Source organism: Oryzias melastigma, linkage group LG2 (assembly GCF_002922805.2).
Source record: "Oryzias melastigma strain HK-1 linkage group LG2, ASM292280v2, whole genome shotgun sequence".
In the NCBI taxonomy this organism is placed as follows: domain Eukaryota; kingdom Metazoa; phylum Chordata; class Actinopteri; order Beloniformes; family Adrianichthyidae; genus Oryzias; species Oryzias melastigma.
Genome location: NC_050513.1, coordinates 10,504 through 34,662, shown reverse-complemented (window position 1 = coordinate 34,662; position 24,159 = coordinate 10,504). Strand labels below are relative to the sequence as shown.

Here is a 24,159-nt window from a genome sequence, read left to right as displayed (position 1 = left end):
CGCTCAGCGGCTGGGGGGTGGGGGGTCCATCAGATGGAGCACAACATGAACTAGGATGAAAGGATTTATGATCACTGCAGTATTATGTCTAATTGTTTATTTGTATTGAATCCTTTCTGTTAGTAGGAAAACAGACCGTTTGATGTAAAAAGAAAACATAGTTGGCCTTAAAATATCTTTAATTCATTGTGTTGAAAAGAAATAGTTAAAAATGGAAATTGTAACTTTAAAACTGTGAATGGAATCGTGGCTCGACTGAACGGTTACATCCCTACTGGGGGTGTGTCTGAACGACAGCCGCTTCCTGTGTTTCTGTGTCTCTGCGACTGAGTTTGAAGGCTACCCCGCATTAAAATAGGGGACTTTTTTATTACTGTCTTGACAAAAATGAGTAAAACATCAGAGTTCGGGAGAGCTGAGCAGACCGTCTCTCTCCCGGTGTGTGAAGCGGGCGAGCTCTGCTGAAGTCCGGCACCGCCGCGGTGCGACAGGACAAGACGCTCGTGTTAGATTAGTATTTTACCTGCTGATCGGGTCACTGAAAACATCACGATCCTCAAAGCTGAGTTCCTGATTGGCTGATCAATCTTCAGGTATTTACATTTTGGCTGTGCTTCCTGATTCGCTCCTTGTCGCTCACATCCCGCCGCGGCCTTCAGTTCGCCTCGGAGCGCGCCTGTTCCACTGATTAACATGGAAACTAGCTGCTTCTGCCGCACGAATCGCGTTTTGTGTGAAGGCACCTTTATAGTTGAAGTCATGTGACCAAAGGGAGAACTGTGCAGCTTGGAGAAATATGAGGAATACCTTTACCTGTCTGACTGTCCTGATGTCTCCAGCTGCTGTTAATGAGTCTTCTGTTGCTAAGCAACAGTAAAGTTAATTGATGTCTTGAGTGGATCTCCTCGTAGAAGAACAGTTCCTCTGTGAAGGACTTCAGCTGTGAGCTGAAGAACCCGGTCAGCCAGGAGAGCAGCTCACCCGTCAGCCCTTTCACCGTCCCCACGACCAAGACGCCAAGTAACTCTGCTCCCGTCTCCGAGTCTTACGAGACTTAAAGAAAGTTTCCTGAAAAACCTGCTCGTTTCCCAGGACCTCCAGAGGGCCCGAAGATCTCCACCGGAGTCACAGTCTTCATCGCTCTGCTGGTTCCGGTGCTGCTGCTGGGGATCTTCCACAGAGTGATATCAGGTGTTCAGAGAGCTGCTGCTGCACGGTTTTCCTCTGCATGTCCATGTCTTCTAAACCGTTTCCTCCTCGTCTTTCAGGATCCTGGTTCTTCCAAAAAGGTCAGTCAAGTTCCTTGATTTCATTGATCTGTAGAAGAACCAGACTAGCTTTCTCCAGTCAGGAGGAACCGGTTTCTTAAGAATCTCTGGAGATGATTAGCTGATTGGATCTGCTGGTTCTGTTCTGTTATGATGGTTAGAGAACCTCAGAACTCTTCAGATCCACAGCTTCACGGTTCTGGTCTGAGCTCATGTTCAGGGGAAAGCAGGGAGGGTGGAACCGGTTAGTTCTGCAAGTTCTTCTGCTTTCTTTGCCTCTTCTGAACCTGTTCTGTCTCTGCAGACTCCATGCCCTGGGAAAAAGGTCAGTAACTCTGGAAGAAACGTTTGTCAGCAGCGTCACTTCCTGGTTGTTGACGCTCCTTTCTGTTTTCCAGATTTCTGGAGAAGAAACGAGAGGCAGGGTAAGGTTCTCCACAGAGGGTTCTGTTCTTTTGAAGGTACTGAGTTAAAATCCGCCTTTTGTTCAATCAGAGAGAAGAAGATTTGAGCCGGACGGGGAGGCCGTTCTGGAAAAGGGAGAAGGTGATTCTGAGATCATCAAACACAGAGACGCTTCCTCTGGTTTCTCACTGCAGAACCTTTCTGTTCCGTAGAATGACACCAGGAACCCGAAACACTCCTCGCCGTGAAAAGAAAAGCTGAATGACTGGAAACGGAGCGTCAGAACCACAACAGAACCCCGTTCTTCCAGGGAGGGAAGAATCTGGCAAACAATTCCTGGAAGTTCAGGCGCTTCCTGACGGGGCACATACCTGACGGGCTGGATCTGGGGTTTGGATCTGAAGCGGGTCACGAGGAGCTGCTGGACAAAAGAAGGTCATTGTGTCGTCTGAACCGCCTGCAACAATCGGAGCTTTGTGCAGCGGCGCAGTTTGACGGCAGAGAGCTGCAGGCGGTCAGGAGAACTTGTTTTAACAAAAACACCAAAAGGGAGAATATTTATGTCATGTTTTCACCTCAAACAAATGCTTCCTCCAACCACCAGAGGGCAGCAAATCAGCGTCGCTGGCTCTGGAAGAGTTCGTAGGTCATGAGGAGTTTGGAAATTGAAAATGTCATTTATAGCTCCTTGAAAAGTTTGTGTAAACTTTTGTAAAAGTCATGAAATTTGAATCCTTTTGATAAAAGACGTTAAAAAATAAAATAGCTAACATGAGATTTGAATTTAAACTGGGGCAGAATTACAACCTCACACTATCAGTGATGGGAGTTTACGTCGCCAGTCACGTTTTCAGTAGTTCAGCTCAAGGTACTCTCAACTTTTTTTTTTTTCCACTTTCGACTTATTGTCAGACATGGATCGTGAAATGCTGCAAAATCCCAGGGAAATGTAGCTTAACAACAAGTGACTTTTCTAGGAGAATTCTCAGCAGTGTCTCCTGAAAGATCCAGAGCAGAAACGAGCAGAATACAGACTTTACTGCAAGTCCTTCCACATCAGCATCACTGGAGGAGCTGGGCTGGTGAGCCTCACGAACGGAAACGGTGGATGTTATGTGGACCTTTTTTTTTCTTTCAGTTTTTCCTTCCAGCTCCAGGTTTTCCAGCCTGCTCCAGAACACCCTGATGGAGGAGGATTTAAAAGGCCCATTTTGGCTCCTCCCTCGCTCTCTTCCCATGACCAGCAGCCACACCACCATGCCTGACTCAGCAGTTCTTTCCGCTCCCCAGTTTGTTAGTGGCTTAGTGGGAATAAACTAGGTTTTCTAGTACCTTAAACACTTGACTGAGTCCTTTATGTTCCATCTACCGAGCCTGGATGTAACAGTGGCGCAGTGGTTAGCACTCTCGCCTCACAGCGAGAAGGCCCCGGTTCAAATCCCGGCTGGGACCTTTCTGTGTGGAGTTTGCATGTTCTCCCCGTGCATGCGTGGGTTTTCACCGGGGACTCCGGCTTCCTCCCACCGTCCAAAAACATGCTTCATAGGTTAATTGGTGACTCTAAATTCCCCCTAGGTGAGAGTGAATGTGTGTGATTGAGGCCCTGAGACAGACTGGCGACCTGTCCAGGGTGAACCCCGCCTTCGCCCTTCAGTAGCCGGGATAGGCTCCAGCACCCCCGCGACCCCGAAAGGGACAAAGCGGCCAAGAAGATGGATGAATGACTATTTTTAAGAACTACAAAAGCAAAGATCTAAAAAAAAAGACGGAACACTAACTTCATCTGGACATGAAAAGTATCAAATGACCTGCTGGTGAAGTTGAAAAGCTACAATGCGTCATGTTGCAGACATGATCTGCTGTGTTTATGTCAGCAGTCTGTTTGGTTCTTCCTACTTTAACCACAAACAAGAACAAACGATGGTGAAAAGATCAACTGTTGATCAGTACCAACTTTATTTATTTATTCAATCCCGACAATATTGGGTACAAATACCGTCCATGGGTGACCTGCTGGATGCTCACGTTGTGGGTGTGGTCAACTTAGTTAACCGTAATATTTTTTTTTCTGGAATTTCACTATTACTTATTTATTTTTTTGCTATTATTATTTTGCTATTTTTTTTCCGATTTTTGATTACATTTTTCTAATTTTTTTTTGTTAAATTTTTTTCTGATTTTCCTATTATTTTTTCTTATTTTTGTTATTATTTTGCTATACTTTTTTCTGATTTTTTACTATAAATTTTTCAGAATTTGACTATAATTTTTTAATGATTTATCTATCATTTATTTGGACTTAAACAGATGTAGTCCTACAGTAAGAAGATAAGGACGGTACTCGGACACATTAGTTCACTCTAGGAGAGAGTATTGATATTAGGGACCTTCGATGTGTCCTTATCTTCTGGCTTTAGAATCACAACTGTTGTCGTCCAAGAAAAAGATATATATAGCAAAAATCATAAAAAAGAAAGGATAGATCAGTTATAGCAAAAATCAGAAATTATTTTGTACAAATCAGAACAAATATAGTAAATATTAGAAAAAGTTAAAGCAAAAATCAAATGAAATTATAGCAACAAAAAACAAATCAGAAAAAAGTATGGTAAAAAAAGAATTATAGCCAAAAACAAACAAAAAAAAGCATAAATTGGAAAAAAGATAAAAAAAAACATAGCAAAATCTGAACAATTATAGCAAAAATAAGAAACATTATAGAAATATTCAGAAAAAAAAATACTAAAAATGTAGAAAATATTACAGCAAAAAATAGCATATATCAGAAAAAATATATAGCAAACATTTGTGTGAGAGATCGAACAATGAGGACAACAGAAGATTCATCCAAAAATAAAAAGTTTAATTTTTCTCAAAAAAAGGTAGATAATTTACAAACTGGGCCTTTAAAAGAGGTCAACAAAACAGAATTAACTCAGGTAATAAATGTAACTTTGACTTAACCAACTGAACAGACCAAGTAACAGAAATGAACTGACCTAACCTAAAACACAACAGGGGAACATATATAGTGGGCGATCAAACCACTTGACTAACATGGGGGGAACTAAACATTTAACAAAGACAACACAAAATACTAAACACAAAAATACTGGTCTTTCAGAAGAAAAAGCAAGCAAAAGAAAAGTACAGGAAAAGGATTAACAAATTAACAGCAACTTTACAGAATCACAGTAAATAAGCATTAAATTAGTCCATGTTTCCCCCCTGGAGACTTCTGGAGGTGGCGCCTGCCAATTGCCCTGCTGCAGCATTTAAAGGCTGTGATGGCGGCATTTCCTCCTTTGGCCCAACAGCACAGCTCCAGGAGCAGAACCTCAGCCACACCCGCAGCAACCAGCATGCACGGCACTGGTAACTCAAAACAGGTGAAATTAATCAAACAACCCAATATGATGAAATCAAAATATGTGTTTCTACAAATAAACATGAATTTATATTTTAACTCAGAGAAATGTTTGTGTTTATTTACACATGAGTTTGAAATGTTAAATGTATCAAATATGGGAAATAAAATGAAGTGTGAAGTCTATTGAGGTTACCACCATTTTGTTGTGGGTGTGGCAGATGTATGCTGCCATCACAATTTGGAAAAAATAAAGTAAAAATCAGAAAAAATAAAGTAATAATATGGAAAGAATTATGGTAAAAATCAGAAAAAAATATAGAAAAAAATGATAATTCCAAAAGTCAGAAAAATTATAGTAAAAATCAGGGGAAAAAAGACCATAGCAAAAGAGTAATAGCATATATTGGAAAAAATGTATAAAATTCAGAGAAAAAATATAGCAAAAATTAGGAAAAATCATAGCAAAAACATTTTAATGTGGGCCCCATATGGTTTATCTGCAGGTTCCATGGTGGTCCCACCTGTGTTTGCCCACACCGGCGTAGGTGGAGATTCAGTGGTCCGGGTCACCACGCTAACCGGCTACCCAGCGGACTGCGTAGCTAGTTAGCAAGCTCTGCTGCTCAGTGAGTCGGACTACTGAGTCCACACTGAAGGACTAGTAAAAATCAGAAGAAAATACAGCATAAATTAGAAAAAAAATATAGTAAAATCAGGAAAAAATGGTGTAAAAATCACCTAAAATTGATCAAAAATCAGAAATAAATGTGAGCAAAAATGTAGCAAAAATCAGAAAAGAAATTATAGTAAAAATAAATAAATTATAGCAAAATAATAGCATAAATCAGAAAAAATGTAGTAAAAATCAGAAGAAAACTATAGTAAAAATCAGACAAAAAGGAAAAATAGTAAAAATCTGAAAAATAATCGTAAAAATCATAGCAAAAGAATAATAGCATATATTAAAAAATGTAGAAACAGAAAAAAATCATAGCCAAAATTGGGAAAAAGATTAGTAAAAATCGGAAAAAATAGTTATAATCAGAAAAAAATTATAATTAAAATAAAAAAAATTAGCAAAAATAAGGAAAAATTATAGGAAAAAAATAGAAAATAGCAAAAATCAGAAATAAATTATAGCAATATATATAGTAAAGCCAAATTCAATGGAGTTAAAAAAAATGGTAGTTGGTTGAATACTTTAAAAAGATGAACAGGTATGAAGTTGAAACTTACGAGCAGCTATCTCCTAAAAGAGTTGAATAGTTTAATAGCTGAATGAGCTGAATAGGTCAAGGAGTTGAAGATCTACGGAGCGACAAAAAAACGAACGGAGGAAAATATATGTGAATGATGACGTGAATGCTTCTTTAAAAATCTGAAAAATGTTCAGATTGTATTAATATTGTCTGGGAAATCTTGAGACGATCTTCAAATATTGTAGAAAATGTTTGTTTGCTTCAAATATTCTGAAAAATCTTTCAATTATTTTCAAATATTCCATAAAAAAAATTAGATTGTTTTTATTTTTTCTGGTAAATCTCCAGATTTGTTTTAATATTCTGGAAAATTCAGAATTTACAAATTCTTCAAATATTCTGGAAAAATGTTGGATTGTCTTTACGTTTTGTGGTAAATGTTACTACTTTCTGGAAAATCTCCAGATTAACTTTAAATAAACTAATCTTCGGATTTTTTTTAAATGTTCTAAAAATTAAAACTTTCAGAAAAATCTTTAGATTTTCTTTAAATACTCAGGAAAAAATGATATTATCTTTACATATTCTGGTAAATCTTCAGAATTTATCTGAAATTCTGAGAAAATATTTCAGATTCTTCAAATTTCTGGAAAATTTTCAGATTATCTTTATATTTTCTGGTAAATATTCAAAAGGTCTTCAAACATTGTAGAAAATCTTCAGTTTTCTGGTAAATCTTCAGATTTTTTGAAATGTTCTGTTAAATATTTTGAAATTTCTTTAATATTCTGGAAAACTGCCATATTGTCCCAACATTTTCTGGTAAATCTCAACATTTTCATCTTTAAATAAAAAAAAAATCTCATTATTTTCAAATATTCTGAAAAATCTTCAGATTTTTTTTAAATGTTCTGGAAGAAATACAGATTTTCTACGCATGTCTTGAAAGATCTTCAAATTATTCTGGAAGATGTTAAAATTATCTTCAAACATTCAGAAAAAAATCCAAATTGTCTTTACATTTTCTGGTAAATCTTAAAATTTTCTGGAAAATCTCCAGATTTTCTTTAATAAATAATAAAAATAAAGCTAAAGCTTTCTTCAAATACTCTGAAAAATCTTAGAATATTCTGGAAATCTGTCAGATTATTTTTATAGTTTCTGGTAACTCTTCAAATTTCCTGAAAAAGTGTTTTATCTTTAAATACTGTGGAAGAATTGCACATTTTCTTCAAATATCCTGAAAAATATTCAGATTAGCTCTAAATTTTCTGGTAAATCTACAGATAATCTTCAAATATTCTGGAAAACATTCAGATTATTTTTACATTTTCTGGTAAATCCTCAAATATTCTTTAAAATCTACAGTTTTTCTTTAAAAACTCTGAGGATCTTGAGATAATCTTCAAAATTCTGCGTAATGTTGGAACTTTAAGATGAACTCGGCACAGAAACTCCTTCAGACGCAGATCAACAACGATTGGAGCCGGATTATCACAAAGAAAACTCTTTCTTAAAATTATTAAAAATGATTTATTTCCTGGTTTACATTCAACAGAGTTTTCAGCATGTTAGAAGAAAAGATTATCCATCACATTTTGATTTTTTAAGACTATCATGATCTGGTCTGAAACTCTCTAAAATCAAAGGTTTGATCCCATCAGAAGCTGCGGATTGACCGTCCTCCTTTGACCTTCATCTGATGAAGAATCCGCAGTTCTCATAATCTGATTTAATCCAGCATAGCGATCCCTGTAATCTGCAGCAGGAGGCTGTGGATGGAGAGCAGGAGTGTTGGGAGCTTCTTCTCTGCTGATAATCCCCTACAGGCACTGGACTGCTGCAGCTGAGGAGGCACTTTCATGATGTGGGCTCATCGTTTCAAACGACAGCAGCAGCAGAACCAGAACCCGCCGGAGCCCGGTCCTCAGGCTTTGGCGTTCGGGCCGTCGGACAGCGGTTCTGTTTCCGCCGGTGCGTCAACGGGGGTCAGCTCGGTGGGCTGCTCGGCCCCCTCTCTGGACTGCGTTCTGAAGTGGCGGACGATGACCACGACGGCGCAGACGAGGTAAACGGCGGTGAGGACCGTGAAGTAGATGAAGTAGACCAGGAACTGCAAGAGAAAACAGGAAGTCAGCTTCTGCTTTGGTCCAGGATGGAGGAAGACTTCAGGAGGGGACAGAAGAAAAACTCTGAAAGACGAGAAACTAGGAGTTCTGTTTGTGATCTGGACTCTCTGGTCGGGTCGGCTTTGATCTCTTTGAGCCTGCTGACTCAGCACTTCTGAACCGCGGGGCTTCCTGAGCGTTTGTGTCTTCAGCTGCTAGAAGGGAAAACATTTGATGGTGAAGAGACTCGGTGTCCTGGAAACATCCAGTGAGGCTCCAGCAGAAACAGCTCTGTGTTCGTAGAAGGTTTCTAGAGGAAAGCTACAGCGTTGTGAGAGGGTCACCTGAGCGTGGACGTCCAGACCCAGCCCCTTCCTGTCTGAGAAGATCAGGTTGATGATGCTCTTCAGGATGGTCCCTAGGAAGGTGTTGATGCCGAACACCAGCGCGCACAGCTCCTTGGTGAGCGACGAGGCGATCTGGAATCTGACAGCAAAGACGGAACCGTCAACGCTCCGGCAGCAGCGCCGCATCAGGACGGCTTCGGCGGAAACGCTCACGTGGCGATGGGCACCAGGAACTGGTAGAAGCCTCTGAAGAGCACGTAGGAGACGTAGCAGACCCAGATGTTGCTGGTGTTTCCCATGATGAAGAGCAGAACCGCCTGCGCCGCCGTGATGATCCCGATGACCAGCTCCGACCACACCTTCCAGCGGATCTTAACGAAGCCCGCCGCGAAGGACATCACAGCGCCTGCAGGGAGGAGCGGCAGCTAGAAACCAGACGCTGAGGGAGGACGCACCTCACGACTCCAGGGGCGTTTCTAACACCGGAGACCGCCTCCTCGGTACCGCTTCCTACAGATAACGTCAATTTTCTGATTCTGGGATGATCAAACTAAAAAACGAAAATTTGTTTTTAGAAAACATGTTTGAAACATTAAAACATGCAACAATAGGTACAAATTGGCGCTGGATTGATAAAATCGATTAATCGAACTGAAGCTTAATAAGTCATTAATCGATCCATAAAAGTAGAGATCAATAATCAATCCATAAAAGTAGAGATCGATCTTAAGCATGATGCTAAAGTCTGCTAGCTTGATGCTAACGTATAATGATTAACAACTAACTTTTAAAGATCAACAATCGATCCATAAATGTAGAGATAGATATAATGCAAAAGGCTAAAGTCTGCTAGCTTGATGCTAATCTATAATGATATTTCCCATAGGACGGCTAATGCTAACGCTCAGCGGACCTAAACACACATGCTAACTAAATAAACATATTTATCAACACACAGGCATTGATTTTCTAAACTCTGAAGAACATTTTTAAAGTAACCATTTATGGTGTAAATCCTCTTTTTTCCCTCATACTGTCTTCTTCTGGAATAAGGTGTAATGCTATCGCTCCATCGCCACCTAGTGGCCAGACTGAAACGTCCTCCAGGAGAAGCAGAACAATCGTTGGACCTTCTCCATTAGAGAATCCATGTAACACTATCATATAAACAATTGTTATTTCACTGATACATTTACAGGATGTGAACTGGATCAGATTCATATGAATGTATTCAAAATCGAATCAATTCTTGGAATTATCGCCGATATAAGCGCTAGTGTGAAGGATAAAAATCCTATCAAGTCAAACTTCTGCCATAAGAAAACGTGAAAAGAATATTCTAAAAACGGGTCTCAGAAACGTGTTCCTGAATCTTCAGGTCCATTTGGTTAGAACTCAAACACACCAGCATGTGCGGCGCGTTCAAGAGCGCGCTGAACGCTGGTTTAGCCCGCGGTGTTGACCCGCGTTCAGCGCGCTCTTGAACGCGCCGCACGTGCCGCATCAGCAGGATTTCCTCACTCAGTAGCGTAGACGCGGCCTCCACTCCCCCGTTGTAGACGTGCTTGTTCTCGGTGGCGGGGTAGACCTTGCTCCACAGGATGTGGACGTAGAACAGCACCAGGTAATATCCTGTGGAGTTGAAGACCCACCACAGAGACCAGAGCCTCATGCTGGGCGTCTTCACCACGTTCCTCACCTCCAGGAGCATCTGCACAAAGACCGACTCCCTCCAGGCCGAGGCAGAGGACGCTGCCTCGCATTTGGGCTTCATCTGGTCCAGTTCTGACTTAGACGCCGTCAGCCGCTCTGGATCTTTAGTCCGGTTGAAGAACAAGGAGCGCTTGGGCCAGGGCAGGAACATGGCGAGGACCAGGCCGAAGCTGACGAAGCCCAGGGAGACGCAGCTGAGGGAGGAGAAGGAGATGTTCCCCAGAGACATGCACAGCTGGCCCACGACGGAGCTGGTGAAGACGCCAAACAGCACCGAGGAGCGCGAGTAGCTCGCCACGCGCTGGTACAGGTCCGGGCTGACCAGGGAGAAGATGTAGGAGGAGTAGGCCACCCGGCACGCCATGGTGATGCCGTAGAAGAACTCCATGAGCTGCATGTGGAGCAGCTGGTCCCCCAGCAGCATGATCAGCCAGATGACCACCTGACTGAGCGCCTGCAGGATCAGGACCGGCTTGTAGCGCAGCAGGTCCGTCAGCAGGAAGGTCGGCACCAGCACGGCCATGTAGGAGTAGGTCAGCACCGGCGTGATCTCGTTGGTCACCTGGAGAACATCAAAGGGTTAACGCATATTATTTTTTCTCAATCTTTTCGATGGAGACCCAAATAAAACGTGACGTTTAGTTCCACCCTCCTGCAGTCCGAACTATGATGGGAGAGAATATTTATCGGCTTTATGGTGTTTATAGTGATTCACCTTTTCTTTATTTCTCTATTGTTGTTATTTTTCTTCTGTACATTTTCTTGGACGGCTATACCTCTCCAGCTCTTTCAGCTATTATAATATTCAGCTCTTTTTATGCTAGCTTTTCGACTGTTTTGGCATTTACGAAGGACTTTAAGGCCTTTTAGGGTTTAGCTTATATTTCAGCTACATGCTAGCTGATTTGGCTAATTTGGTTTTTTAGGCTAATTAGGAGTTTATCTAATATTTTAAGCTTATGCTAACTGTTTTTGCTGAATTAGATTTTTTAACAGCTCTTTTTGGCTAATTTGGCATTTAGCTTATATTTCAGCTACATGCTAGCTGTTTTGGCTAATTTGTTTTTTTTTCTGTTTTTTGGGCTAATTTGCCATTTTGCTAATATTTTAGCTAGCTATCAGCTTCCATGTTTTTAGCTAGTAGCTTCAGGTTTTTTAGTAATCAATTTCAGCATCTTCAGCTATCAGAACTAGCCTTTTAAGTTAAGCTTATAGCATTCACACTAACAATATGGGAGGTAATGCTATATTTCTAGTTTTAAAATGTTTTAGTATTATTTTTTCTTCTATGAAGATTAAAAAAATATATTATTTACGGTTTACATTTAGGCTGTGATTGTTACACACAGTTATGTGGCCCTCACAAGAAAAAGTTGGGGTTGACGTGACCTCTAGCTTCTGGAACCAGAGTTAACGGATTGTTTACAGGAAAACCCAAATCTGGTTCTCCTTATGTGGACTACAGCCAGCGCGGCTCCACAGGATCCAAAACCCAAACAAAGCCGATAAACTTCAACCAAGTTTGAGGAGGTTCTGTCCTGAACGGTCCCCTCATGTGGAACGCTGTAAAGGAGACCGGGTCACGGTCAGCAGAAAACAAACAAACGGACCACATCTCCACCACACAGAGTCCACCACGCTGACCCACTTTGGAAGGAATGTGAACTTTAGCCACAGTGAGGAGGATCACGGGGAACATGTTGGTTCTGTTAATGAGTCTTAAAGCAGTTCTGCACCTGTGCTGACGCTTAGAAACACAGCACCCACCTGCTCTCTGGTGAAGTTCTTCTCCGAGCTCAGCAGGTTGGGGGTTATGAAGGCCTCGCCGGGCTTCAGGGACGTCATGAAGCCGTAGAAGCACAGGAAGATCACCGACAGCTTCCACGTTCTGATCTTCTGGGTGTTCTCCGAGGGTTCCTGCGCAGAAACGGCCGCCTCCGCCCCTCCATCCTCCACCACATCGTCCTTCTTCAGATCCATGTCCCTCTCTGATCCAAAGTGCCCCCCTGCTCTGCTGTGACAGATCAACACGAGAGCCTTTATTTTGAAAAGCGCCTTTTGTTTTGAAAAGCGCAAAAGCTGGCGCACCTTCAGCGTGGAGCAGCAGTCAGGTCCATGTTCAGGTGAGGGCTACTCCAGTGTGACCTTTGACCCGCCTCACCACGTGACACGAGCCGACAGCAGCGGGAGCATGGTGGACCTGCAAACAGCAGAACCGCTGAGTCCGGCGGTTCTGAAGCATCGGAGAGGCTTTCCTCATCAACTCCGGACAGGTTCTACTCAAACCCGGATCCATCAGAACCGAACCAACATTACAAACAACCCGAAACGATCATGTCAAAATCACATTCATTCACTCCGTTAGACTCGTCTGTAGAATTCAAACAACAAACTCCAAAATAAAAGCATTGACGCTGAACGCACGCGGGTCTGTCAATAGAAAAGTCCGGTCAGAATCTGAACAAACCCAGAGAGAACGTCCTTTCGGAACCACAGCAGAACCGGTACGTGTCACGCGGGCGCCGTGCACGCGCCGCCCCTGCCTTGTTGTTTCGTTAGCAGCTAGCGCCCTAAAACAATGATCAGCTCGAGCAATCTCTGTTTAAGGCGGGCTAACTGTAACGAGGGGGAAACGGATTCCTGTACGACGTCACGTCACGTGGTATGTTACAAAATGAGTCAAAAGTGTGTTAAAAGCGTCCGACTGCAATCTGGAAACCAAAACTATCGAGTTAGGGCAAAAAACCCCAGAAAGTCTGACTTTACTCAACCACATACGGCTGCCTCGCGCTGCAGAATATCTACTAAACCGTGGTGGCTGTTGGGAATTGGAGTGCGAGTATAAACTGAAGAAACAACTTCTGACATTTACATCAGATCTAACATATTGTTGGTTCTGCAAAAACACAGAAAATTCATTTATAAACCAGTAAATTAACGAGATAATTTAAGGGACGGAAGTAAATAAAGTACTTTAAGTGATAAAGGAAAATTAACCCTTACATTGATTAAATTAATTACGTTTATTAAAAAAAAAATAAACATGACCTTTAATCCTGAAAAACACATGGGGTCAAATTTGGCCACTGTAACGTATTTATTTCTAATTTGATTGTTTTTTCCCCTTATATTTATGTTCTATGTTTGCTGCTGCTCCCTGGGGGGTAAATTAACTTTGAAAGCCCAGAAGAAAATGTAATTAATTAATTTAAATTAAAAAAAAAAAAAAGACCAGAAACTGAAATGTAAACAAATTGTTTATTCATATAGTTGTGAAAGCATAAAATGTAGCATTTTTTTTGTTAAGGTAAAGAAAAAAACAGACATATACATAGAGACAGAAAAACATCCCAATAAGTATACAACTAGAGAAAAGTGCAAACCTCCAACAGCCACTGGGATGCTGCAGTACCACAGCACCCCCAGCAGATGGCAGCAGAGCTCCACAAGAGCAATAAGGCTTGGAGCAAACAACAAAGGACAATAAAGAAATGAATTTATATTTATCTGTACTAAAAATCCATTGAAAATGATTGGGGTGCCTCAGAGAACTGTTCCAGCTACCTCCGAAGTTGAGGTTGACCTGCTGACCTTTGACACTGACGCCCTATCACGTCCGAACTTCCTCTGGAGAAGAAGCTTCATTTTGCTCCTGAACTTCCTCCCCACAAAAGCATAGAGGAAAGGGTTGATGCAGCTGTGCAGCAGAGCCAGGCTGTTGGTTCCGGCCAGAGCCACGCTCACCGCACTCTGCACACCGCAGTCCAGCCCCAGTAGCTCTGCCCTCAGTAGAGTGTCAACCATCAGGGTTATGTGGTATGGCGTCCAGCACAGGAGAAAGGCGATGACCACGGCGATGATCACCCTCATGGCCCGGTGCTTGTGGAAACCGCGAGTGTGCAGCAGCTTTGTGATGGTGATGCTGTAACAAGCGACCATGACAGCCAGAGGGACCACAAAGCCAAAGACGTGCAGGAGTCCACGCGTGGCAAGCCTCCACGCAGTGGGACGGCCTATGTGGAAGCTCTCGGTGCAAAGCCATGTTTCAGGCTGGTCTCCGAGACTAACGGCGGTGGTGGTGTTGAACAGGGCCGGCAGGGCGAGGGTCCAGCCCACGGCCCAAACCGCTGCACACAGCAGGCGGCTGCAGGACCGGCGCCGGCTCTGCTGCAACTCCCGGGTGTGCACGATCGCCAGGTAACGGTCGATGCTAATGCACGCCAGGAAGATGATGCTGGTGTAGAAGTTGGCCTCTATGATGAGGTTGAGGAACTTGCACAGGAAGTCCCCGAATATCCACCCCCGGATGAAGGCCACGGCAAAGAAGGGCAGCGTCAGAGCCAGCAGTCCGTCGGCCACCGTCAGGTGGAACAAGTAAACGTCCGATGGAGTCAGAGCCCGCTTGTTGGTGCTGATCACCCACCCCACCAACACGTTCCCAGGGATCGCCAGAACAAAGATGGCCACCAGGACAACGCTCAGCACCAGACCAGCTGCAGGTCCCAGAGACGCCTGCGGGCACGCCTGTGTGTTTGGAGTCAGGTCATAGGTGGAGGTTTCATTCTCAAAGAAGTCATTGTCGAAGGTGTAGCTGAAGGACATGGCAGCAGATGGAGCTGGTTGGGGTAAAGAGGAAACATTTATCCCTCAGAAACGTCCTGTTCACAGACAAAACAGGAAGTAGCCTCTGCAGAAACCTTCCAGAACGCAGATAAATCACGCTGCAATAATTCAGTTAAAATGATTTCAACAATGATTATCATTGATTTGAACTCACACAAGCTCTTGAAAACTCACTTCCAGCAGGAGTCAGAGGAGAAGCCAGTCTCTTCTTCTGCATCCACTTCACCTTTGGGGAGGACCAGACTGAAGAGCCTCCTCACACCCAGGTCTGTGTTTCTGCTCGCTGCCTGGACAGGTGACCCAACAGCTGCCGGCGTTTCAACACCCGGCTGCGTCATCTGTCAGTGCTGTGGAGGGAAGGGGTTTCAACACCCCACCCCTCCAGTCTGTTGCTATAAAAGCATCTTGATCTTCTTAAAACAGTTGGGCGTTACCTGACCGGGGTCAAAACATTTAGTTTTGAGATTTTAGTGGCGTTATTTATCAAACCTTATGAACAACAACTTCACGATGCTTTGAAAAACTACAGAGATGAAAGAAAAGATCAGAAAAAAACTAAACAGTTTTTAGTCATTTTATTTTCAAACATCAGAATCCAGAGGAAAACCAAAACCAGAAAAGTTCTGTTTTATGGTTTGATCCGCAGGAAGTGGTCGTGGGCAGTACCTTCCTTCATGGTTCCTGCTGAAACACTGCGTGTACGTTGTGTGATCTTGATGTGTAAAGAGCGATGTGAAGAAAAGTCTTTCACAAATCGACGGGCGTCATTTGGGCCTTTTTTCAGGAACTGAAATGTTTTCAGTTTGAAAGTGTCAAAGCTGCTGTCAGCAGGACAAAGAACTCACTAGCAGATGGTCCGATGGGCCTCCAGGACCGATGTTTGGAAGAACCAGAGATAGATCAATGGATCACCTGAAAACATCTTTGTTTCATCCATATGTCTGTTAACTTATTTACAGAAAAATCACTGCCAATCTTGACAAACTGTCACAAAGACAACCAAAAAGGAAGGAAAGTTTTGTCCCATCTTCTAGGTTCGGTTCTGTTTGGTTTAACGCATTTCTCCTCTTTGAGCTTTTTTAGATTTAATTGCTAAACTTTCATGTTTCTGCTCCATCTTGGCTCCTACACCATTGATTTTCGGTCTGAATTATGAGGTAAGTTTGCCTGAAAAGTTCAGAAAACCAAGTCTGAGGTCGTAATGTGGTTTCCTCAGCCTGAGATTTCCACCGTTCTCAGGTCCAAGTTGATTCTTTTAGAACAGGGGTGTCCAAAGTCCTACATGGTTTCCAACCAACCTGCCATTGAAGCCCATCATTGGAAAAACACACCTGATCAGGTAATCAGCAGCAGACAAAGCAGGATTTCTGCTGAGGCTGAAATCTGTTCACTTAACTGTTTTTAAGTTTCACTTTCCAAGTGAGTTTTTGTTGGGTTTTAGATTAGAGAAGTTCTTCTGAACCGTCACTCTGCAGGGGTCTGAGATGTTTTCAGCAATGCTGATGTTTCTGGAATCAACTGACCGATAAAAACAATTCAAACATCCAAATAAAACGCTGCCTGCTCTCAGTTTGAGTGTCAAGTTTCATTGTTTTCTTCCATAAGAGCGACGCGGCTTCTGTCATGTGTTATACAGCGAAGACCAGTTAATGGTCAGTGCTTTGGTGGTCTTCTTCTGAAGTCCTCACCAGTCTCTGAGTCAGAGCTTGTTCTCTTTGCACCAACGGACCGGACGGCTCACCTCGCCTGTGTGGTGATGACCACTGTTGTGTCCTCCATAGACTCCGTGATGTCTTGTTTTTGCCCAGTGAACATCTCAAGGTGGGCCCCATATGGTTTACCTTTGGGCTGAATTGGTGGGGCCCAGGTGGGTTTGTCTACATTGATTTAGGTGGGGACTCAGAGGTCTGGGTACCTATGCTAACCAGCCGCCCGGTGGACAGTGTAGTGAGCTAACAAGCTGCCAGGCAGACAGCGTAGCAAGTTAGCGAGTTAGCAACCCAGACTACTGAATGCCCACTCAAGCCAGTGTGGGCAAAAACAGATGAGGCCACCATGAAACCCACAAACAAACCCACCTGGAGCCCGCCAAAATCAGCCCAATATTTGCTGGGTACTGTCTCTGAAAGTGAAGTTTCTCAAACAGAGACTTAGGGAGAGGCCCGGAATGAACAGATGAACTCTTGTAGGTGTTTGACACAGGAGACAGTTCTGAATGTCAAAGTTCATCCATCTGGATCTGCTAGTTTGTCTCTTTAGAGAAGAATCTCTGCTTTGTCTGCACACTGTCATCGTTTGTCAGAATGAAACTGAATTTTTGCCGGAGCGTGGTTTGATGTTCTTGAGTGACGGCTTTGTCAAAACCTTGTCTTGACGTCCTTCATCAAGACGCTGAGGCTGGAATCTGATAACATTTCTGCAGGTTGGTTTGATGTTTGTCAGTCATTCAGGTATTTTATGTTTCACTTCAAACTCTTTAAATTCTAATTCTCTTTTTCTTGCTTTGCTTTTTGTATATCATACACAGTGTTCCCTCCTTATTCACATGGGTTAGGGAGTAGAGACCTCTGCAAATCCATGAATTTAGAGAGCTTTCAGAACGTCTGCTCCAGTCCATACTCATCAAAGACACTTCTGATCATGTAAACATTTATTTAAGAACATTGGAGTTTTTCTCAACATAAAGAGTTTTTTATGAATCCAGAACAACAGACTGCATACTTTTAATGAGGACTGACCCCTTGTCTCTGTGCCTTAAAAAAAGCATGTGCTTTCTCCTTCATCAAACAAGTACGAGAGCGAATCTCTATCCAGAATTTTCCAGTTTCATCCATAATAAACACCTGCTCTGGAAGATAGTTATCCTCTGCAATTATCAGGGAATTTTCTAGCCGCTTATGAGTCTGCTGATGCCATTTCTCCATGCAGGCTTGCTGTGAGTCTGAGGGCGTCTGTGTGTGTGTAGCAGACAGGCTGGTGCGCTCCTCTCCTGGGAAATTCCTGCAGCCCCCGCTGGACCATTGGAAGCAAAAAGTGTCTTGAGTTGTTGGAGACATTTTTTTTGACAAAGTGGAGAAGTCATGTAACTGAAAAACAACAACAAAGAAAAAAATCTGCAAAGTCAAACCACGAATAAAGAAATGCAAATAAGCAGGGGAACTGTAGGAGTTACATGGGGTAAGACAACTTTCAAAAATAAACATATCCAGAAAGAATTAAAGAGAAAATTCCTATTCATAAATACAAAGTTGTGCATACATTTATATTTTTCGCACAATTTGCAGAAAAAATATGAATGCAACAGTTAGTTTTACATCTAACATGTCTATTTAGAATATGACTTATTTGTCTTGAATAGGAATTTCTCCTGTTCTGTCAAAAACACATCACGAGGTCACAGGCTGATACATCGAGTGCAGAACATTGATCCAACTGAGAGAGCACGCGCAAGTACGATGGCAAGAAAATTATCTTGACACTGAAGCTCTGCTGTGGAAAAAAAGATATTAACAGTCAAGTCCTGCCGCTTATATTTTATTTATTTATTTTGCCGGGCGACAACAGTGCAGCATATAAACAATGAAATGGACCCGAAAGTGGTGGCAAAAAGGGAGAGATGTTTATTAGAGAATGATGAAAGAATAGAAACGCCCGACAAGGCAGCGGAGGGATCTCTGCTGCTGCCGTTCTGCTGTCCACTGCTGATGTTTTGTTAAGTTACGTCCCCTGCCAGAATTTGCTTCCCCAGTCTCAAGCATCGTTTTGGCAGGGGAACGGTTCCTTGGCATAACACCAGCCAGCAGCGGCATGTAGGATGGCAACTCATAGCATGGAGGATCCCCGCTTAGCCGAGAAGTTTGATCCCAGTACAGGCGGGGCGGATGGGCCCGCTCCAGGTGCTGGACCAGTCCAGGTGTACCCTTGCCTTCGCCCATCAGTACCCGGGCCAGGCTCTAGCAGCAACGTGACCCCAAAAGGGACAGTGGCTGAAGACAATGGATGGAAAAGATAAAAACAGCTAAGCTAACGGAGCTAAAGGAGGTTAACTGTCGGACAACTCTAGCCGTAGTCAATAAGAAAAGAAAGAAAGATCAGAAACAGAAAGAAAATTGGGTATTCTGATCCTACTGACTTTTTTATAATGTGTTTGTTTGTTTGTACAGCCCCAAAAGTTGCCTGACCGTCTACTTTAGCTCTGAGTTAGCTCAATTGTTTGTGTTTTGTCTTACTTCAACATGAGTTTTTTAACCACCTAATGAGTGGACGGGCATGTCTGCTACTCCCTTTGGGCCGTTTTCCACCACTTTGGTTCTAAAATGATCCGCCGCTAAAACACAATCAGTTGATAACCACAAAATGTGGTCGGAGATCACTGTGTTGATCGGTTGTCTTAAATATTCAACAGAGCTACAGCTATCAAGATAATTGTCCCGTTATGGCATTCATAACATTCTTTAAAAAATCTATTTTATTTCAGATAAATAAATAAACTTAGACAGATATGCGCAGTTTGATCAATCGAGGTTCCAGGACTCGAGGTTCCAGCCTGTGATCTGTGACGTACTTTTGACAGTGTGAACAGGAGAAATTCAAAGAAAGGCAAAGAAAAGTCGTATTCAAAAGAGACATGTTAAACGTAAAACAAAATGCTACATTCATATTTTTTCTACAAAGTTGCGCACAAAATATAAATGTATGCACAACTTTGTATTAAGGAATACAAATTTATCTTTGTTAATACAAAATATTCTTCGTGAATACGTTTTTTTCTTACCCCTTACAATTACTGTTGTTTGAAAGAAGATCAGTGGGGCTAAGAAAAATATGCCACTAAAGAGGAAAACGGAATCGGTGTGGAACTGGTGCTTTCTGAAGTCAGTATCACTCTCTGCCAATCATCGGGTGGCTACAGCAGCTCCACCACAACTGTTCCAATCCATTTTTCTATGGACCTACAACGGATGAGGGCCCTCAAGAGGTACGGGTCGGAACCATTTAATGGGTCTATTTAACAATGGAAACGCTCACAATAGCAGACCGGATCATTCCAGACCATACTGGAGCGCTCAGTGGAAACGAGGCTAATGAGTCCAAGTGTTCTCCACTTCCATGGGCTAAATGCACGACCTACTTCCGCGTTCGGTATATGACCACTCAGTACTTTCCGTTTAAGGCAGTGGGCTGCTCTTTAAGTGGAAATATCAGATTATTTTGAGTTTAAAAGATGTTTTTTGGAGGAACCAAGAGTTACTATAAACAATGTTAGACGCATTGTTCGTTTTTCTGGCAAATTTCTCCAAAATAAAAATGCAAAAATGATTTAAATTGTATTTGTCATCCTACATAGCAAATTTTAAAGGTAACTGGCTAAAGCTGATGTTATTTGCATGTGTTTATGTGCGACCAGCTCTAAAGCTGAAGGAAATTCATGTTGGTGACAGGTAGCAGGTGCAGGCAAAATCCAGATTCCTGCAGCGTTTTACGTATTTTATGTGAATCTAAAGCAAAATGCTGTTACTGTTCAGAGTATTTAATGAAGTCCTGTTAGCTAGAGCGCAGCTGCAGATGCTTTTGGTGCATTAACTCAAACCGGAATCACAATTTTAACCTTAACCTTTCCTGCGAGTCTGTGCAGCAAAGAAAAAAACTTCAGAACTGACTGCAATATTTGTAAAATGACGTTCAAATACCGTTGTCACTTTTCATTTGGGCTAATGCTAGCTAGCATGAAAGACACGTCTGATTATCACTGTCTTTATCTTTATGACCCGTTAGTTGTGTTTCAGTTACTCCACAGCCGAGTGTTTCTAAACTTGTGTAAATGTAATGTTCAGTGTCAGGTAGAATCAGTCTGAGACGTGATTCCTTTCCTACGTCTCATTAGAGGCGAGGTTACCGTTAGCACACGCCACTATCGCTCCATGAAGAAGGCAGAAGCTCCTCATCATCAGCTGAGAGTACGATCAGTAATCCCAAAGTAACTTCAAAGTTGGTTTACACATAAAAGGTTCTGTTGAACAGGTTTTAAATGTTCTAACAGAGCTACGTTTCATCCCCAGAAGTCACATGATCATACAGTACATGATACCGTTTTGTGAGCGTAGGGCGTTTGGTGGTTCAGAAAGACAAACTTTGTCTTTTTGGATGTCATTGTGGTATATATAAGGGTCAATTTTCTTTTAATATCACAGAAAAATCACCCAAAATCCTTATGAATACTTTCTTTCTGAAAATCTCTAATTTTCTCACTTTTTGCTCCTACAATGATTTATGCCTCAAACGACCAGAAGGGGGCGCACAGGGCTTGTTTCACTCATTCGTGTAAAAGCTCTCACTGAGGAAACAGCTCGGTGTGTTTTCTTTCTTTCTCCTTTCAGATAAATATTAATTTGTTAAGAATATTTCTTGAGTCTAAACTGTCAGTTTGTTATTAAGGTGTCATAGAAATGTTTTGTTTGTAATGTAGCCACGGACTAGAAACAGTGGGACTGAAGAAAAGACAGGAAGCAGAGCTGGAGGTAGCAGAGATGAAGATGCTGAGGTTCTCTTTGGGAGTGACCAGGATGGATAGGATCAGGAATGAATACATCAGAGGGACAGCACATGTTAGAGGTTTTGGAGATAAAGTCAGAGAGGCCAGACTGAGATGGTTTGGACATGTTCAGAGGAGAGACAGTGAACATATTACAGTGAATATATATACAGTAACAGGGTGTGTTTTTATTCATTTTTATTCTATTTATTTCTGGAACCTCTGCGTACGCCGTGATGGAAATTCCGACGCATTTGAACTCCTTACGGACATTTTGTGGAAACTGATGGCACCTGAGGAGCACCAGGCATGGCAGAGAGGAGACACAGATGTAGGACACACAGGAGAGACACACCTGACTTGGGAAGGGCCAGAATGGAAGAGGACACTTGGGCGGGGCCACGCGCCTTCCGGAGCCATGCCTCCTGGGAGGGGGTTGGCCACCATCCCTTTCCAGAGGACGCGACCTGCTAGTCTGATGACGGCCTGAGGAGGACACACCTGCAGCTTGGAGCCAAGGAAGGGGATGTGTTCTGTTGAGATCACAGTTTAGTCTTTTTTATCCACTAAAAATGCACAGTAGGTGATGCATGTAGGCAGGATTACTGACATTTGTATTTTCTAATCAATGTATTATTTTATACCTGAAATCAAGTTGATATATCAGTGTTTTGATTAGAAGAAAGAGGTTTGAATGTGATGGACTTTGAGGCCTTGAAGGTTCTATCAAGCTGGAATGGTTGCAATCATTTATAAAAAATTCAAACAGTAATTGGTTTTATTTTCCTAAAATATTTTTTGACAAGTTTGGTGGCTTTGAAATTTTTTCTTAAATGTGACTTTGAATTATCAGAATTACTAATTAGTGTATCTAATTTTCATTAACAGGTTCTGCAGTACTGGAAAATGATATATAATCACAACTTTTCCCCTCATACCAACTCAATATGGTACAATTGGTGTTTATTAATAAAAAGAAAGTTTATTTTGTGTAAGGATTGGATGGAAAATGGAAAATTCTACATCTTTTATACAACAATGGAAATATCATACAACAAATTCACAAACAGATGCTACATTCATTAAAATGGTAAAAGTCATTCCAATAGCCATGATTCAATTGTCCAAAACTAGTTTAGCAAATTCTTCTTTCATTATTAGGGAACTATCATTATTAATAGATGGTTGTCAGTCAAAGGGCAAGACGTGCATCGATTTTTTAAGAACAACCTTTACTAAACATCTTTTCCCATCTCAACTAAAAAATATATGTTTAAATATTACAATTCAAAGTTTTTAACACAATATCTTCATTTTCCAATTCCATCAAAAGTAAAAGAACATCCATTCATAATCTTAAATGTTATTTATTGATCTAATTATTACTTTCAGAGAAAATTCAATATTGACACAAACATGTACACTTTTTTGCAGGAACATTATAGAAACGGTTGATAAACGTTTTTATTCATGTGTGAAATCCAAAACTTTCTGGTTTGATTTTCATCACTGGTTAACCTGAAATAAGATTTATTGTTCCCCTTTACATTTACAAACTATTAGGTTTGGTCTACAAACAGACAACAAAAAAGAGGAATTTGGTATTGATACTTTAATATTTGTAAAATCTTATTTAAATAAATGTTTTTGACATTGCCCCCAGTTTTTGTTGGTTTCAAAAATGAAATTCTTATGTGGAAGTAGGGGTGGGCGATATGACGATATAAAACCGACTTACGATCTCCAAAGCTGACGATCTGTCATTTTGAGAGTTCGTTTTATCACGATCTACTACGAAAAGCTGCAGGAGCGAGAAGGCAAAAGCTTGTTGACAGCTGTGACTTTAAATCCGAGCTGCTCCTCCTCCTCCTCCTCTGTGTTTTTCTTGTAATTAATCAATGACATATTATTACTGGATTGGAAGTCACGTGCGCCATCACTATGAATGGAGTCTTCTCCAGTAATGAATGACGGAGATGCAGTGTTTTACAATTGTTGCATCTTCATATAAAAGAAGTCCAAACGGTGAATAAGGTGCACCAGCTTTTATTTACATTCCAGCTTTTAATTACATTCCACCACGTCTCGGTACATCTGAACACACCTGCTCGCTCAGACTTATCGGACTTCCGTTTATTACGAACACGTAACACACACTATGTGAACCTTGCTTGCCCTCTGCTGGCCACAGGATTAACATAAAATGTAATTCAACATTTCAGATTCAATATACCACAGCAATCGACTTCAAAAACCTTAACAAAATAATCCGATGGAGAGGAATCATCACAGGACAGGAATCACATTTTAATAGAGAGAAATCAGGCTGGGAACTTTGAACTGTGAGCTAAAGTGGGTGCTAGCAACTAAGAGAGACAAGCTAGTTTGGTTCTTTGATGTACGTTTTTATTAATGTTTCAGGTTTTTAAACATAGCGGATAATAATTGCTCATATTCACGTTCAATCTGAACAAAAACTGATGGAAATTCATGTTGAAAACACGTAAAATGTGCGGTCAAGATGCTGCATTGTTTTGCTAGCTCGTGGCTAGCTACTGTAAGAGCCTAAATCTTGTTGTCGGTCGCTTTTTTTT

The 24,159-nt window shown here is 41.8% G+C and overlaps 3 protein-coding genes across 10 annotated transcripts in view; 1 reads left to right on the top strand and 2 right to left on the bottom strand.

Moving 5' to 3' along the window:
- LOC112160099 (carcinoembryonic antigen-related cell adhesion molecule 1) overlaps window positions 1-3,011 on the top strand; it is a 5,629-nt gene extending 2,618 nt beyond the window's left edge. The window contains exons 5-11 of the mRNA XM_024294463.2: window positions 912-1,020; window positions 1,093-1,191; window positions 1,269-1,289; window positions 1,573-1,593; window positions 1,667-1,693; window positions 1,764-1,814; window positions 1,886-3,011. Of these exons, the coding sequence (XP_024150231.1) occupies window positions 912-1,020; window positions 1,093-1,191; window positions 1,269-1,289; window positions 1,573-1,593; window positions 1,667-1,693; window positions 1,764-1,814; window positions 1,886-1,890 (333 nt within the window). The 3' untranslated portion in view covers window positions 1,891-3,011. The remainder of the gene's footprint in view (window positions 1-911; window positions 1,021-1,092; window positions 1,192-1,268; window positions 1,290-1,572; window positions 1,594-1,666; window positions 1,694-1,763; window positions 1,815-1,885) is intronic.
- Window positions 3,012-7,755: 4,744 nt separating this feature from the next.
- slc19a1 (solute carrier family 19 member 1) lies at window positions 7,756-13,227 on the bottom strand. 7 transcript variants are annotated; one of them, XM_036215132.1, is made up of 7 exons: window positions 12,878-13,227; window positions 12,499-12,610; window positions 12,178-12,447; window positions 10,219-10,972; window positions 8,911-9,103; window positions 8,695-8,836; window positions 7,756-8,355 (listed from the first exon to the last, which is right to left on the bottom strand). In XM_036215132.1, exons 3-7 carry the CDS (start codon window positions 12,388-12,390, stop codon window positions 8,170-8,172), a joined length of 1,488 nt encoding a protein of 495 aa, XP_036071025.1. In that variant the 5' UTR covers window positions 12,391-12,447; window positions 12,499-12,610; window positions 12,878-13,227; the 3' UTR covers window positions 7,756-8,169. The 7 variants fall into 7 exon arrangements, with proteins under 7 accessions (XP_036071025.1, XP_036071030.1, XP_036071021.1 ...); XM_036215137.1 differs by having other exon boundaries at window positions 12,178-12,416; XM_036215128.1 differs by having other exon boundaries at window positions 12,178-12,424; window positions 12,835-13,226.
- Window positions 13,228-13,311: 84 nt separating this feature from the next.
- On the bottom strand, window positions 13,312-15,368 carry LOC112160110 (C-X-C chemokine receptor type 2). Of its 2 annotated transcripts, none has more exons than XM_024294481.2 (2): window positions 15,208-15,368; window positions 13,312-15,026 (listed from the first exon to the last, which is right to left on the bottom strand). In XM_024294481.2, exons 1-2 carry the CDS (start codon window positions 15,248-15,250, stop codon window positions 13,954-13,956), a joined length of 1,116 nt encoding a protein of 371 aa, XP_024150249.1. In that variant the 5' UTR covers window positions 15,251-15,368; the 3' UTR covers window positions 13,312-13,953. The 2 variants fall into 2 exon arrangements, with proteins under 2 accessions (XP_024150249.1, XP_024150251.1); XM_024294483.2 differs by having other exon boundaries at window positions 15,188-15,366.
- Window positions 15,369-24,159: the final 8,791 nt, after the last annotated feature.

Excerpts from the sequence above, each read along its gene's own strand:
- slc19a1 (XM_036215132.1), bottom strand. The coding sequence starts at position 12,390 with ATGGATCTGAAGAAGGACGATGTGGTGGAGGATGGAGGGGCGGAGGCG. Across the intron at positions 8,837-8,910 it reads TTCCTGGTGCCCATCGCCAC|ATTCCAGATCGCCTCGTCGC; the intron begins GTGAGCGTTTCC and ends CTTTGCTGTCAG. Across the intron at positions 8,356-8,694 it reads GTCTGGACGTCCACGCTCAG|TTCCTGGTCTACTTCATCTA; the intron begins GTGACCCTCTCA and ends TTTCTCTTGCAG.
- LOC112160110 (XM_024294481.2), bottom strand. The coding sequence starts at position 15,250 with ATGCAGAAGAAGAGACTGGCTTCTCCTCTGACTCCTGCTGGAA. Across the intron at positions 15,027-15,207 it reads TCCTCTGACTCCTGCTGGAA|CTCCATCTGCTGCCATGTCC; the intron begins GTGAGTTTTCAA and ends TACCCCAACCAG.